The sequence below is a fragment of the Morone saxatilis genome, unplaced genomic scaffold (genome assembly GCF_004916995.1).
Source record: "Morone saxatilis isolate NCDOM2014 unplaced genomic scaffold, NCSU_SB_2.0 Contig12, whole genome shotgun sequence".
Taxonomy (NCBI): Eukaryota; Metazoa; Chordata; class Actinopteri; family Moronidae; genus Morone; species Morone saxatilis.
Window position 1 is genome coordinate 1,977,811 of NW_023339674.1, and position 17,301 is coordinate 1,995,111.

A 17,301-nucleotide genomic window follows, 5' to 3' on the forward strand; every position below is an offset into this window, starting at 1 on the left:
GGTCTGTGGGACTTAAACCGGCAACCCTCCGGTTCCCAAGCCAAGTCCCTACACACTGAGCTACTGCCGCCCCAGCATGTACAGTATGTGGGATGCTCGGTGCAGAAATGATGCACACTGATTTCCAACAGCAGTGAGAATACAAGCACAAAGCCGAGGAAAAAACACACACCCTGAAAGTTGAGCGTATACTTTGTGTCGAGGGATCAGGAGGCAGAGGTTGCTGCTGATGACCTCATAACTTAGTGTTAGTGGGTTCCTGTACCCCGCTGGATTTCCTCCTCCACAGACACTGAGTGCTGTAGCTGTAGCGGATAGATCCAGCCTATCCAACAGGAGGCTGCATGCAGAGAAAATAATGAATTGGAAAATCAAAGAGTTCACTGTAAGAGCCAAGAGCATGAGGAAGGAATTGGCACTGCTTGTTAAGCATGGCGGTGTGAGCACCGGTGCCCTCCCCGGAGCCTCGGCCTTCAACCTCCATTCACATCCAACCATTGAGCCACCGACGCTGCAGGCCTGCGGGCTCTGCTCAGCACATTACACTGAGGCTAATGCAGCTGGATTTCGGCAAAACCACCCACGACTCAAAACCCACACTCTCTCCTCGGCTGTGCTGAGGAGCCGGACAGGCATATTCACACCATGAAATCTGTTATTTCACTGCAAACTTTTTATCCTCCCTCTTGTAAACACAGATTCACGCAGAAAAGCTAATGACCTTGTGTGCGTCATGAACGTCGTAGAGCTCGGCGAGTGAGCCGTCATTCTAACTTCGGGCCATGGTGGGAGAACACGGCTGCAAATTTGCCTCATTTGAATTCATCATTTACAGCCTTCACCTGACAGAACCGTTACCTTTTAGGACAGTGATTAAAGTATTCTTATACTTAAAGTTTGCTTTTGGATTTACAGGCAGATATAACCAAAGTTAAATGACTCATTGATTCAGCATTGAGTTCAGTTTTGTGAAGGAACGGTAGCTTCATTCTGTTTCAGGGGCACCATTCATCCAAATTTAGAACTACACAATTTAAGTATTACTGCACTTGTAAAGTGCATTGCAACCAGTCAGGCTCCCAACATGTTTGAGAAAAGGTCGCTCTGTACTGTGGCTGTTCCCAGCTCAGAGGTAGCAGCACTAAGGAAGAGCTGCAGACGTGGCTACTTAAAACATGCTTTGGCAATGAGCGTCTGGGAGAAAACAGCTCAATCATATACAGGAAGTGGATTCGAGCCGACCTATCTAGCAGCTAGTAAACGGCATCAATACAGGAAGAAAGTAGTAAAGCCCGCCTCTTGCTTGGTTGGATTGGCTGTTTGTGACACTGAGGAGCACTGGGACTCCGCACCCTGTGTTGAAAAGTACAAAATATTTTAAATGATCCGCATGTCTAAAAACCACTAGAAAACCATGACACGTGGCACAAAAGGGGAAGTGCACACCAGGCACGCCATACCGTAGGAAAACACTGGTTTTGCAGGTGACAGGTTTCTAGCATCTATGTGTCTCCATGTGAACTACTAGCTAACTAACCAGATTTTGACAAAGAAAAGTGTATTTTGGGGGCTTGAGTGTGAGTATGTAGCTCCGTAGGAACTCTATAGAGCCTGGTGGACTGTTCAATTCAACTCATTATAAAATTATTATTTTATTAATTGACCCAACAATTCCCAAGCACTCGGTGACAGGAACTTGCTGCACAAAAACTGCTGCACTAATAAAATAACTTTTATTATTTTATTTTTAATACAATAGCTTGAAGCTTATTTTAAACACTGCTTGCCACAAGAGGACCTTCTTTACTCTAAGCTACAGTGTTGCAGCAGATATACCAACAACAACATCAGGGAGAAAATCTTTAGACTGGGTCAGGTTGAAGTTTCTCCTGCTGAAAGTCAGTTTATTTTAGATATCTTTTATCTTGTATTTTAGCTGTCTTGTAAAGCACTGTTGAGTAGATTGACATCATCTATATGAATCACACACACATATGTATATATTCACACAGTCAAAGTGCTTATACATTTTGGGACTGTGCACAAACCTTCACACACGAGTGGAGGAAGACATTTATGTCACGCTGACTCTAAAAAGTATTGTATTACCTTAATTTGCCCAACCAGATGGACTAAAACTAAAAAAGGGTGGAGAAAAAAAAGTAATCTCTCGAAAAGACCTTTGCTAAATCCTAACCAGCTCCTCACGTCTGTCTGGTGAATGGAGACTGTGGTAGTAGTAGTAGGCTTGTTGATTTGTAGTGTGCATGTGTGCATCCCCAGCCACTCATCCTAATTAAAAGCAGTGGCGTTGTTTCACTTCTGAGAACATCTGTGCTCGCGGTTATAAAGAGAGTGTCTTTATTCTTATTATTCATCAGTGTCCCAGAAAAACTAATAGACTTCATCAGGAAAGCTGCGTAATCATGCTAGGGCCTGATGAATCAACAAATGGCAACAAATTGAACATTAATCAGCCATCACACTGTATTTGCATGTTGTATGTGATGCTGTAGAACAAACACTGAGTCTGTACTATTGTTGACACTGAATGTGTGCAGGTAGGTGAGTGTGTAGATTCCACTTCATGGTTTAATCTCAAAGGGTTAGTTCACCCGAACTGCAGTAATATATACTGTACTATCCTTCACACAGTGTTGTTTTAGAGACTGAGTTAATACATGACCAAAGGTATGTCAACATCTCATTTCAAAACTATATTCATTAATCTGCTGCTAACAGCCTCCACTCTTTTAATTTCAGTCTCTCCAGCAGATGTTGAACCTGGCTGCAGGGATTTACTCCCATTCAGACTCCAAGCATTTGGCTTCCAGTTGATTTTTGAATTGATTTCAAGGATTTCCTCATTACATTTGAAGCACTCCAATGTGTGGCTGAGGCATATGAGCCAGATTTTGTGCCCATACTGTTAACTTCAGATGAACAAACACCTCTGGAACAGCTCTCCTGTTGAAATCTGTCGTCTTGCAACCTCAGTCACTTCTTTTTAATCACCAAACACTTTTCTTAACTTGCCTCTATTAACTGTTCCCTGTCACTTTTAAGTTGTCCGTTGTATCTTTTATGTGATTTTAATATTGATAAAGGGCCTTCCCTAAACTGTTGACAGAAAGTTGAAAGCATTAAAATATCACTGTATGCTGAGTTCAAATTTCTGTTCATTGGGACTAAGGGGGGGATGGTAACCAGGAAAAAAGGACAGGGCGTCCTCCTGCTTTTGCCCATGTAGTAAAATTTTTGTTTGTGGTGCTGATGGATTATTTCTTCAGTTTGCCAAATGTAATTTTGTTCCATTTTTAAAACGACATCCACTTTAATTTCCTGTCTTTCTTAGCATAAATCTCAGAGACGAATACCTCAAAAAAGGAGGAAAGTGAAACTACTAATTATTTAATAAATCTTTAATCTCTGACTATCCCCACAAATCCAAATACCTGTTTTAGTCGTGTGTCAGTTATTTAACTCTTCCACTTCCTTAATTGGGTCTGTAGATTTCTCAGCTTCCCCTGGTGCCTTGCTCTTGGCGTCTCTTCCGCCGTTGCCACTGAGAGCTTTATGTGTGTTTTTCAGGTTACATCTACAGGAACTGCACCGAGGATGGATGGTCCGAGCTCTACCCTTCCTACGAGGAGGCCTGCGTGTTCACAGAGTATGAAGTGTCAGAACCAGAGGTAAATGCTTTTCCTTGGTAGTCTTCTTGTTCGGCCTCAGTTATTCTGCAAGGAAACTGCACCACCTCTGAGCAGGGGTGGATCTAGAGAAATGTTCGTGGGGTGGCAGAAAAAAAAGCTGATTTAAAGGCAAACAATCACATCCATTCAAATCAGTCAAGAGACACGTGCACTTTGCCTCCATTTGAACCAGTTTACACAAGTTAAAGCAAAATGTTCTCATCTAATTGACACTTGATTAGATTAAGTGTGAATGGTGTGAGTGAGCAGTTCATAGTTCATGTGTAAATGCTTACATTTCTTTCTCTAATTCTTCTTTTTGTTTGGCCTTTCAGACAACGTACTTCTCCAACTTTAAGCAGGTGTACACCGCCGGCTACGCTACCTCCCTCATCTCTCTCATTTCGGCTATTTTTGTCTTCACTGTGTTCAGGTAACTGTTTCTGAGACCCTCCTCCCAGGAACAACCACAGCTTCAGTCGTTTCAGCAAGAGCCCTGAAATTATACGTTTATGCTCCAAGTGTCAGCGCCCTCTTGTGGCCGTAGTAATTAGTCGACAAAATGGCAATGCGGAAAACAAGCAGTTTTTTTAAACACAAGTCACCACTGTTTTTCCTAACTTAACCTTAACTACATATTTATTATTGTAATCATGACAACAAAGGTCCACTAACCTTAACAAAGTATTTGTGTACTAATTTGAACCCAAACCACAATTGTTCCCTAAACCTACCCAAACCTTAACCATAGAGTTGTCACATCAAAAAAAGTGGTGATCTGAAAATGTTTGTATTTTTGTTCGAAAGGGCATGTACAAATAACGTATTTTGTCATTTCTTTTTGAGTTAAACTAAACTCAACTAAATACGATTTCCCAACCGGGCATTAAAGCTTGAAAAAGAACTGTTACAAAATGCAGATATATGATATACAATCACTCAGGGAAGTTTTTCTGTGCTCTACAGGAAGTTTCACTGCACCAGGAACTACATCCACATCAACCTGTTCTTCTCCTTCATCCTGAGAGCGAGCGCTGTCTTCATTAAAGATGGCGTTCTTTTTTCTGATGAAAACCTGGACCACTGCTTCATGTCGACTGTGAGTATGAAAACCATACAGCTCCTTGTCTGTGTCTATATTTAATCCTGGCCAATTCTAGTGCATGAATGCTACACAGGGCGTGTCTTACCATTAAAACCAATGGGATCCATAGTAACGTGACTTCCGGCTAATCCAAAAATGGGTAAAGAGGTAGAACGTGAGTGGAGCTGAGGCAGGCTGAATGATGACATGAATTAAAATAGCACCCACCTGTCACATTACTTTAAGCCTCAATATAATTTAAACAGGTGCGTAAAAATTCACCCCCTGTACAGTTGACATGACGGAAAATTAGCTATAAAGACCGAAACAGTTTTTTGTATCAGGCTGTAAACATGTTTATTTCTGCTGTAAAACTGAGCATTTGTTGTGGGAAATGTATGCTCTCTCTGGTTGTGCTGCATCAAATTTGATATATTAGAATTTAAATTGTCTGTCTGACAATGTTATAAGAGTGCAATGCCAAGTGAGCCATGATAGACCTAAGAACAAACAACTACATGACTTCCAGTTGTTTGCACTTTGTTTCGGGAACATGAACCGCAAACTCAGAAGAGCTTATTACGGTAGAGAGCGGGAAGGAGTAGGTTGAGTTGCTGGGACTGACTGAGCGGAGCCTGTGAGAGCATTAATGACAAGTGCTTCTCTTCCTGTTATCTGCTGATGAGGCCGCCTGGAGTGAAGGTAAGTGTCCCTCTTGTGTGGATAGAAGGGACTAGCATCAGCACATCACCGTGACTCATCTGGGTAAAAAGGGCCACAGGAGAGAAATGATGAGGAGATGATGATGATGATGGTGATGAGAAAATGCTCTTGTGCTCGATCTGAACCAAAACCCTCTTTTTTTTTTAAGACAAACATAAAAATGTGACAGGAAAAAGGAAAACGAATAATGGTAAATGGATGAGTGGATGGTGATGGAAAAGGGTTATGAATTAAAGTACAGTCATTAAATAACTTGGAAAATGTATTAATCAATTACTTACTACTCACTGTACATTATACCTGCCCAACACCAAATGGCAGAAATGTTAAGTTATCTGGTGAAGAAAGTAGAATATTTAGCAGCTTTAGCACCCCTTAAGCTTCTTCAGGGGTTGGTGGAGAACTATATGGAGGACAAAAAATGTCAAAATGAATGCTGATGTTCAGCCTGTCGGCTATATTTGCAAAATGTTAACGTTAAATTGTCAATAATATATCTGTGGTGGCAAAAAAAAAGTATAGCAGTAATATATAAAAAAGAAAATGGGACAAAACAAGAAAGACCACAAGTTTGAGATATTTCTATTGTATTTACAACCCAAGCCAAACTCATTTTGCTAGCATTAGCCTACACACATTGTTTAGTTCTTATCCTCAAGCCTTTTCTTCTTCTGAAATTGAAATATCGTTTGAAAAATATGAACATTTTAACGTAGCTCTCACTAGTTCTGCTCTGCAAAAATATCTGCACCTTTATTGTATTCTGCATGGATCATCAACTGGCAAGGATGCTGACTTCTGCATGGGACACATCATGTGACATCATGTGACTATTTAAGACCCTTTTACAGGGTTTTTTACCAATAGTGAATCAGCTGGAAACACTGCAAAGTCAGCTAGCTAGCAACGGCTGATAAAAACTGCTAGCAACAGTCCTCATTTCATATAAGGGCAGGTGGTGTGCTGTGTGCAAATACAGCAAATATGGCCTGGAAATGGAGAGACGCCACCAAAAAGGTGAAATATAAATATCCTCAGTCTTTTCTCAAACTCACTCACAGCGTTATTAGCATTGAGTTGATTGGCTAGCTACTTAGAGCTGATAAAAGCTGCCAGTCACAGCCTTGAGCTTGACAAACTCCACAGTTGTTTGGCTGTAAACTGCTTATGTAACTTTCTGGAAAGATGTTTGACAGGCGAGGCAGCAGTAACTAAAGGGGGGCAGGGCTTAACCTTAATTGCAGTATAATTATAACCCTCACAGCTTCAAATGTGTCTGACCAAGCAAAGAATTTCCGCCTCAGTATATACGACCTGCAATAACCTTTATCATTACAGACGCACCCTGTGACCCATAAATTGGTGGGAGAGGCCATTACCATTACGACCACTCCAGACAAATGACATCCACAGACCAATCTAAAGCTTGTTGCTCTTGTTGTTTTCGTCCCACAGACAGCCTGTAAATCAGCCGTGGCCTTCTTCCAGTTCAGCATCCTGGCCAACTACTTCTGGCTGCTGGTGGAGGGAATGTACCTGCAGACGCTGCTTGCTCTCACCTTTGTCTTCCAGAAGAAGTACTTCTGGTGGTACATACTCATCGGCTGGGGTGGGTGCTGCGCTGATATCGATCCCTCTCTTACCCCTGTCTCTGTTTACCTTCATTTTCATCCTTCCTCCCTCTTAATGTCTCTTGTTAGAGCTCAACTTTGACTCGACTAATGATCAGGTCACTCTGTCTGTGCCTCCCAGGTCTCCCAACAACGATCATAATGGCGTGGATCCTCACTCGCAACTTCTATGATAACAAGGGGTGAGCTACTGCAGTAGAATATCAGAGAAAACTTCACATAACAATGAAGAAACTTTGCAAGAGAGTCAATAGGCATTTTTTTTACAAACTAATTGTGTGTGCTGAACAGAGGTTTTGTACCAGTAAAATCTAAGAAAAATAAAAACCCTATTATTAAATATCTTGCTAAATTTAAAAAGTTGCAATTTGTAGGCTATATATTAGTAAATATCCCCCTTTATAGGAATTAAAGAAATCATTTTGAGGGATCTGCTCTCATGAATGTACAGCAAATATGAAGCTACAGCCAGGAGCCAGTTAGTTTAGCCTTGCAAAGAGTATGGTGGCCTTGAAGTGCAAATCACAACGGCAAACGGGAAAACATGACAACAAATTGGAAATCACAAAACAGAACACAAAATTACAAAGTAGAAAACACAATGTTTATGTTGTCACATAAGTCTATTTACCAAAATGAAATTAAAACTTCATACTTGAATAAATGAAAATATGTGTTCATATAATAAGAAATTAATATAAAAATATATAGTCAGCGAACTACTGTACCTCTTGGAGGTTGAAAGATTGTACTAATAGCCATGTGTTACATAAAGAGATAATCACTATTTTATGTAAGTGAGTCAGATTAATTAATTAGCTCATTAGCTTTTTATGTTTAATACATCATGGTGATTACAGAATGCTCAGGAGGGATGAAAGATGAATAAGAGTTAATGTTGGATTTAGAGTTTCCCATTCGAATTTGTTTCTACTGTTTCTATCACAACGTTCTGTGAGTGGACAGTGAGTTGTGGCGTGTTTCCTGATGAGATGTACAATATTGTCCTTCTGTGACTGCCATGTTTATCTCATTACTGTCTGCTGTGCGTCTCAGGTGCTGGGATGACACAGATGTGGCTTTCATCTGGTGGATCATAAAAGCTCCAATAACTGCATCACTACTGGTGAGTACAGAGCAGTCGGGAGTTATTGACGAATTATAAGAGTCCTCAATCTTGGATGAGGCTTGTGTTTTGACTCGGCACCGGCTACTGGACCTGGAGTTCACATTAAAAGCAACAATAACAAATCAAGGAAAGTTGATTCATTTCCTACTTGGAAGCAGGAAAACTGGTCCAGATGGTCGACAAGATTGTTATCTTTGGCAGTAAACGCCGGGAGCTAATCAGTGCACTTCCTCGTTTTCTGGCCGGTGTGATTTTTTTTGTTTAAGAGATAGAAACAAGCTTTCTGCTTCCTTAAACCCTGATTTTTATTTTTATTCAGGCCTATCTTATTTTATTTAATTTCCTCTCCAATGTAGAGTGTTTAATTATCTTGTATTGCAGTCCTCTGTCAGTCTGGGGAAAGACTCCTCCAATATGAAGCGACAGCCAATGTGTTATCAGCCATCAGTGACAAGCCTCACTGGGGGAATAATGTATAATCACTGGAAAATAAGAATCATCGAGTCCGCCTTGTTGGATCCCAGTGTGTGTGTGTGTGCGTGTCTGCGTGTGTGTGTGTGTGTGTGTGTGTGGCTAGCTTTGCTAACTAACAAAGAGCTTCTGGGTTTGTAACTGATGCAAAGTAAGTCCAAAGCAACTGGACCTGCTGTGTTTAGACTCACAAGCCAGTCTGTAAATTCACTCAATTGAGACTGGGGACTTTTTCTCAACTTTTGTTGCTAAAACTGGGTGGGAACAATTAGAGTTTAAATTAAACAAAAACCTGCATTGCAGAACCAAACCAAAGTTCTTAGGGCTGTGACATGTGGATGTCTTGTGCTTGTTAACACTGCCGAACCATGTAACATTGCTAGGGATGTCCAACTACTACTTCGAGCTACTTTGCATTTAGATATCCCCAGACGACTGGTAGGCGCTGAGATCTCAGGTATCGCGAGACTAATTGTGTTAGTCTCCATTCATCTAAGCAGCTCCGTTAGTTACATTGATTGGAAGAGGAGCCCAGGAATTGATCAGCAGAACTAATGAAGCCACTTAGGGAGCATGTCCCACATGATGTCAAATGATTTATAGGTGTAGGTGAAACGTGAGGTATCTCAGAGGTTAATTCCCCTTTTCTCCTCAATGGCCGATTACCTTATTCTGCGGTCTCTGTAGGTTTGTTGTACCACAAATATTATTCCAGATCTTTCACATTTTTTTTGTCATTTGTTTTAATCTAGGTGAATTTCATCATCTTCATCAATGTGATCCGTATTCTGGTCCAGAAGCTGAGATCTCCAGGCGTCGGTGGCAATGACACCAGCCACTTTAAGTGAGAAGAGAATAAATATCCCTCCACAAACACATAGATACACAAACAGATGACCTTCAGCCACATGCGGTCTTTATGGGTCTGTTTTTACTGTGTGTGTGCAGGAGGCTGGCCAAGTCCACCCTGCTCCTCATCCCTCTGTTTGGGATGCACTACATGGTGTTTGCCTTCCTGCCAGAAAACACCGGAGCAGAGGCTCGAATCTTCATCGAGCTCGGTCTGGGATCCTTTCAGGTAAAACACACAACACAGATACAAATGAATATGAGAACATTAAAATAAAACAGCTCTTATAATCGGAAACTGGCACTTTAAATATAGAAACGTTACATTTTTAATGGAAATATAGAGACCCAGTGTCAGATGAAGGTTGCTCAGAATGTACACTATACTTTTAATATTAATATTTAACTTTAAAGTTTTGGTTCATATCTTTCTGCTCTGAAGGGATTTGTTGTGGCCCTGCTCTACTGTTTCCTGAATGGCGAGGTAAGTAAATACTATACTACTAATTAGAATAAAATCAATATTACTGTGTGCAACAACACATTATGTAATAACTCGACAAAGTTTAATAAATTGTGACTTTGTTATGTAATAACACCTGCATTTTCTGCTGCAATCTGCTGCATTTTGTAATAAGATTTTATTGACTTTATTGATTCCACACTGGGGAAATTTGCTTGTTACAGCAGCTCCAGATACCACACAATAGAGAGGAAAAATAAAAATACAATATAATAGAAATAGAAGAAGAGTTATATATGGATATACACATGTGATTGATAAGGAACACTGCACACAGGAGGCAGTAGTGTGTAGTGTAATTTAAATACATAGTAAATACTTTCCCCAAAGTTTTATAATAAATTATTAGATTTTGTGGTGGTTATATGTGTGATAATTTGGTACATTATGTAATAATGAACCAAAGTGGATGTCTTCATCTGTACACCTCTTATATTTTTAACAATTAATCTAAATTAAACTTCCCAAATATTAAACGAAACCCCCGATGGCCCTGAGGTGCCCCCCTGATCTCGATGTTCCCTGATCCGCCACAGAAAAGCAGTTACAAGATCAGCTTATTATCATCTTCGAGATTCAGCCAAAATCAGGGAACTTCATGTCAAATCCCAATCTGGAAAAAGTCCATCAAGCTTTTATTTCTATATCAATGCTCTTTCAACAGTGCACCACAATATTTGATCATTTATTACAAAATGTGGGGAAATTCTTTGCATTTTAGGTTTAGGCTGCTTGTTAGATTAGATTAGATTGTTACAAAATGATATGAAAATGTATTTAATTTTGTCTTGTTATTACATAATGTGTTGTTATACAGTGCAATAAAGATCGTGTTGGTCACGGTACTCGGATACTCTTAGCACTCAACCGTCCCGTCTGGAAGTTTGAGTGGGAGGTTTTCCTGAAGTCGATGGCCTCATCTTTAGTTTTGGTGAACATTTAACATCGGAAAGTGGTTGTCGGAGCACTCTACGAAGTCTTTCATAACTGACCCGTGATCAACATCAGTCTTATCAACACAGTAAAGTAGTTTAATCGGGTAAAAATATCTTTATTTAAAGCTGCAGTAGGTAACTTTTAGAAGTTTTCATATTTGCTGAACCTTTCACTAAATCTTAACTGAGAATATGAGACGGATGATATGAAAAAAAAATCAGGTTGCTCTGGCTCCTCCTTGTGCTCCTAATGGAGCCTAGAAATATAGTTAATTATTGAGTCTCATTCCCACGGCGTCAAATACAGATGCTTTGGGACCCTGGGAATGAAGCCTCCAACTCAAAGCGTCTATATCTGTCTTGGCTCTGATTGGTCGTTTTCGTTCAGGCTCGGTGGGTTCTTGCAGATTTCGTCAGGAGCACTAGGAGGAGCCTGAGCCTCAATCTGGCGCCTGGAGCATTTGTTTAACATGTCGTAATGTTTTATTTCTGTGTTATTCCACACGCGGATGCTGGTGTGTGTGCTCAGGTGCAAGCAGAACTGAAGAAGAGGTTTTGGAAGTGGCAGACTCAGAGTTACCTGAGCTACAGCAAACGGCGGCGTACGTTGTTCACCGAGAGCAGCACGGTCACTCAGATATCCGTCCTGGACAAATCCAGCCCCAAAGATCAGCCGGCCTCAGAGACACACACCCTCACACCCAGCAACGTCTCCACTGTCTGAGTCACATCCTTCATCTCCCTGCGTCACGACACCCGCTTTGTATTTGGACGTCGTCCTGAGCAAGTGACTAAACCACAGAGCTCAATTGTTGAATGTTTAAGGTACCTCGTAACTGTGTACGAATTATCTACAGAATCCCACATGTGCTGACAACTTTACAGGTGTTAACTTTAACTTTTTTCATTCACATCTTTCACATGATATTCATTATTTTTCAACTTACTTTAGTATTGGCCGGCAGAGAGGTCACATATTTTATTGCCCTTTGTGTTTATCATAGGTCCGATTTTGCTTTCGGGGCCTTCCTCCACAGCTTACTCAAAACCACCAAATCATTTCTCCCGTTTTACAAAACGGGAGAAAACACCAATATCACAACAAGTACACGATGAATGTGGCTTCAAAACATTGTCCTTTTATTTCTTTTAGATATATCAAATTTATAAAAGGTTTATTCTGTCGCACCTCCACCGGGTCCAAATCCTTTTCGCATTTTTTCTCATGCTAAGCTGTTCATAAGGGAAAATGAACATTTACTAAATAGATTTTCCTTTGTTGTGGTCTCAAGTGGCCCGAAGACGAACAACAATCAGGAGGAGTAGGCACAGGAGAGGTTAGTCACTTACTTCTTGCAGCTGTGAGGTTAATTATTGGAGTCTTTTTTTTTTTATGTTTACTGAGTTTAAACATGGAACAGCACAACACACAATATCCTCAAATCCCAGATAGCCATACAACATAACCCAAAAAGGGAAAAATAATTTAATTGGATAAACAAAAATAATTTACATTTACAGAAAAGGGGGATTAACAAGTATGTTAATTAATTCTATGGAATTAAGTAAAGTATTGTTTCAAGTCCACTATTTGTATGTGAGTTTTAGGGTAACCTAAAATAGATGAACATTAGACCATGGACTCTCCAGTTTGAGAGGATTTGTCTGAATGAATCCCCTCTGAGTAAATGTTATTTTTAGGTCTGAAGATAAAGTCTTGATATTCAATCAATGATCCAACACTATAAATCACAATCAATCAAAATGGCCAACTCTGTTTCTTCCTGTGTTCTTTTATAACAATGTAATAAAAGTTTAAATATTATATTCCTCCTTACACTGGGGACCCCTGTTGGTCTCCAGTTTGAATATCACTGCTGTAGACGGCCTAGAGGAGAGAAGACTTGATGGATCTTAGATAGAGCCTCGTCAGATGAGAATATTTTTCAAAAACTTGGAGCCACATCCATATTTATACATATGCACATCAATGGGCTGTCTGGCCATCAGTCCACTCACATTTCAGATACATAAGTACATTTTAAAGATGTTTTATGGCAGTGAGTTTGCTATTTTTTTTTCACTAATGCCTGGCATATACTTTAGTCCCTGAAAGAACATGATGTTCACACGGCTCTCTCACAATATTTAGATCACCACTTATGCACTTAATGCTGCTTGAACCTGCAGATCTGTATTTCATTTTCCAATCTTTTACTTCATCAATTAGTGCCATTCTCCAGAATTTGGACCTCTGTGTCATTCTTGCTGTCAGATTCAATGATCTCTTGAACCTTGGTACTATAATTTAACCATATTTCAGAGAGAATTCTTATAAAATTAAACCTTCTTCGTTTAATGAAATGTGCCCAAGTTACCTACCATCAGTGGCTCTGCATGCAACATGTTGCACAGTGCACTAGGGCACATCTGGAGCACCAGACTGTAAAAGCTATTTATTTGTCAAATTATTGTTTTTATGTTTTTTTTTTTGTGTGAATGTAAATAGAATTGAACTAGAGTTTACATGTATTTTATGACAACAGTACAGTTCCTCCAACAGATTTATAAACCATATTAAAGCAACTTGTTACTGTAAAAAAAAGAAGAATCATAAATAATATATAAAAAGGGATTTAACAACTTACTTTGAAACAGATAAGTTGGTATTTATATTTAACACATTGTTTGGTATCATACATGTAAGTTTTATTCTTATACGCTGTAATATTGCAAAATGTGGAGATAATTATACTTTACATTTTCCTATTTGTAAGCATAGGTTTAGTGATTGCTGTGCTAATGCTAATGCTAATCCAGAACCTGTTTCCTCTGAGAAATAATTTGTGAGACTACATGAGCTGTTTTCAAGTTGGCTCGCAGTATGTGTGTATCTATGCTTTGAATTTTTCTCTTTTGACTTGCAGCTAGCAGGTTGAGTACACTGTTAATGTATGTGTAGGTACAGTATTATTCATGGAAGGAAATATTACATTACTCAGCTACTGACCACTACAGTGCCTTTCTCATAAAGTAAAACTCACTCTTTCTCCGCAGTTCACCTACAGTACGGTCCTAATCTGTGTAAGAAAATTATATATTTAAGATTATGAAACTATACCATGTACTTGAGTCTTTGCTGTGCAGCATAACAGATGTGCTTCTGTGTTGTGTCAGATTCAAGACGTGATAGGAATTGTGCTCAAATGACAAAAACAAAGCTTTCATCCAATTTGAAATTGTGCAGCGAGGAAGTGAAGGATGATATTAACTGAGCATGTTTTGATGTGGTGTTTTTGAAAGAAAGCTTTTCATGTTGTGTCTGGACTTTGCTTTTTTAGATTACATCCACTTACAGTGTTATTTCTCCTTTCTTACTTGAAAGATGATGTTTTCTTTTACAGGTTCCGGTTTACTACATGAATGCAAGTTTCTCATTTTGGTGTTTTCTTATTTGAGCCGGGGGCGAACATTACAGGATAAGGACGGTGATTGTCTGTTTTTTTTCTTATTGTCAACATTGCATGAAAAGACCAAAACCAACAGTGTGTTATTCTGTTTCACAAAACTCTTTGAGGCTGTTTTTTTTTCATCAAATTTGCTCTGGCTCTTGAACCGGTTTTGTTAAAGATTCTTAAACTCGAGTTTCCACCAGCTTTGAGTGGAACCATTGTAATCAAGGACAGAAGGCGTTGCACAACGACCTGTAGAATATGACACACCCACTTTGGTTAATAAGGAAAACCAAATATTTTGTGGTTCCAGCTGGAAACCAACTTTGGTGTGAGGTGCTGAGTTTTGGAGATATCAGTCTTCCAGTTTAATGGAACCAGACAGCACTATATGCGTAGATGGCGCTCTCTTCTGCACATGGAAAGAAAATAGTTCCTACATAAAACTGCTCACAACAAGAGCTGTGGATTATCTTGAGTAACCCAGTAATGATTATAGTTTGAGTTTTTTAAATGTATTTTTTGCCGTTTTGAGCATGACAAGCTGAGTACCATCTGGTTCCATTATATTGGAGAGAAGGCAGACATATTTTCGCCAAATCTCCAAAACCCAGCAACTCACATCAAAGAATCTAGATGGGTTTAAAGCACAACAGGTAAGAAGAAAAAGAGGTTTTGGAGTCCCTTTAAGCCAGAAGACTTTAAAATATTTACCACACACAACAACATTGAGCCAACAAGTTAAAAACATTTATTGTCGATACTTCCATAATGTACAAAAAAACCCTTCTAATGTGCACACCGAAACGAGATAAAATAGTGCACTGTGCAGTTAAAGAGATCAAATGAAAACAAGAGGAGCTCATGAGCAGACAGAAGCAGGCAAGTTACTTTTACATTCAGCCATCAGTATGCAAACTGCTAAGCCCCATTTTAACATTTATTTTTTTTTTTTTACCTCTAACTGATTAAAACAGGCAATCGGTACAGTGAAGCAATTCAATAAAGATAACCACCATCAAAAAGCTAAAAAGAAAAACATTTGAAACCAAAGCTCTTGTCATGCTTTGCTGTAAAAACCAATAAGAACCAATAGAGTCCAGCAGTTTTTGTGGCACTTTACTTTTCCTCATGTCTGCAAAGATTAACATTCAAAGGAAAAGTATTCAATGGGACTAGAGCTACAGTTTGATGAATCGTTCACAGTTGAAACCCAATATCCGCATTCCAGCTTATTAATTTCTTCATCCCACTCGTTCTGTTCGAAAACGGGTACGCGGCTCGGAATCCCTTAATGGCCTGAAAGCTCGACCCTCCCTTGGGATTACATTTGCTGGTCAAATGAGATCAAAACGATTTAACACGCATGCATCAGCCTATTAGAGAGTACAGAGGCATCACAGGAGGCTTTATACTTTGAGCAAACACGATCACCATTTAAAAAATGAAAATAAAAATAAGAAAATCACAGCGCAAAGTTTTTAATTGACAGCTATTCACTTTGAACCACATTTACAAGGTACGATGTTGGCAGCTTGTTTCTGTCTCGCACATTTAAACTGCAGTTTATTTAGTCACAAAGGTTGGCTACAGACCTTTCAAACACTTTAACTAACTACTTCATAGTTTAAAACAGTTTCAAATCAATATTTATTCTTATAATAATAGCAACATCTTTGTCTGACATCAACATAGTACTGGCAATATAAGGCTCCAACTCCCATATTAACACTAAAGGAAATCATTTATAAATACATTAACAAAATCAGGCTCGTGGTCCTGGTGAGATTGTGATAATGCTTGTGATGAGCTCGCCTGAACGTTCAACTGAACCAGAGCAGAGGAGGTGGTGATTGTCCAGCCCTTTCCCCAAACATCACAAGATGAAACAGGGCCTCCTTATAGCTGCTGTTGGATTTGCACTGTTATTATTTCAGGTCGCACTGAATACAGACACAGCAGAGCAACAGGACAGTACAGTTTCCGGTCAGCCCTTCCTTTCTCTCTTTGCCTTTGCCTGGTCTGGACTCCCAGAAAGAATGGATTTGGTCATTTGCAGGTGAAGAGATGTAAAGATATTTAGAGTAAAAGTGGACAAAAATATTGTTAAAAAGTGAAGGTTTGTACTAAGACTGATGGACAGAGTTTCGGATATGTGATCTAGACATCAACAAAGGTTAAATTAGTGGTTTTAACCTAGATTTATCGCCGTAGCTACCATAAATATAGTCATTAAATTACTGCTGATAAAAAGAGCATGTAGACAAAATATTATTTCAGCACAAGATATGCATAATGATGAAATAGGAAAAAGGGATTAGCGTGGGCAAAAAGTTTTTAAAGTTCTCAGAAAAATGTATGTATAAGTCCATGATAACAAGCTCTTTGGATGAAGATCATGTTTGAAAGGTCCTTTTTTGGTCAACTGCTGTTTCCAAAATTAATAATAAGCTTTCAGTCTCTATTAATATCTAAAAATGTTGGTTTTTCTACCAAATTTAGGTGTTTTATGAACAGAGGGCTGTCATGGACAATACAGACGTCTTATTCTTTTGCGGTTTTATTTTAATATTTGAAATTTGACAATTGTTACTGCTAAATATATATATATATATATATATATATATATATCTTCTGGCTGTGGGGAGAAGACTTTAAAACTGCATTTAAACCATTATGTAGTTAGATAAAATGTACAGAAAATAGAACAGCTAGATGAATAATGTAAAAATGTACATTTTACAGCCTTTTTTAGGTACATTTTTGTAGAGAGGTGGGTTATGCTGGGGTAATTTGAACTCATGGTACCTAA

The 17,301-nt window shown here is 39.1% G+C and overlaps 1 protein-coding gene across 1 annotated transcript in view; it reads left to right on the forward strand.

Annotated features, from left to right (window-relative positions):
• Positions 1-15,726, forward strand: part of ghrhrb (growth hormone releasing hormone receptor b) — a 37,748-nt gene extending 22,022 nt beyond the window's left edge. The window contains exons 4-13 of the mRNA XM_035653665.1: positions 3,592-3,692; positions 4,028-4,125; positions 4,659-4,791; positions 6,955-7,108; positions 7,252-7,312; positions 8,187-8,256; positions 9,483-9,574; positions 9,679-9,808; positions 10,022-10,063; positions 11,567-15,726. Of these exons, the coding sequence (XP_035509558.1) occupies positions 3,592-3,692; positions 4,028-4,125; positions 4,659-4,791; positions 6,955-7,108; positions 7,252-7,312; positions 8,187-8,256; positions 9,483-9,574; positions 9,679-9,808; positions 10,022-10,063; positions 11,567-11,761 (1,076 nt within the window). The 3' untranslated portion in view covers positions 11,762-15,726. The remainder of the gene's footprint in view (positions 1-3,591; positions 3,693-4,027; positions 4,126-4,658; positions 4,792-6,954; positions 7,109-7,251; positions 7,313-8,186; positions 8,257-9,482; positions 9,575-9,678; positions 9,809-10,021; positions 10,064-11,566) is intronic.
• Positions 15,727-17,301: the final 1,575 nt, after the last annotated feature.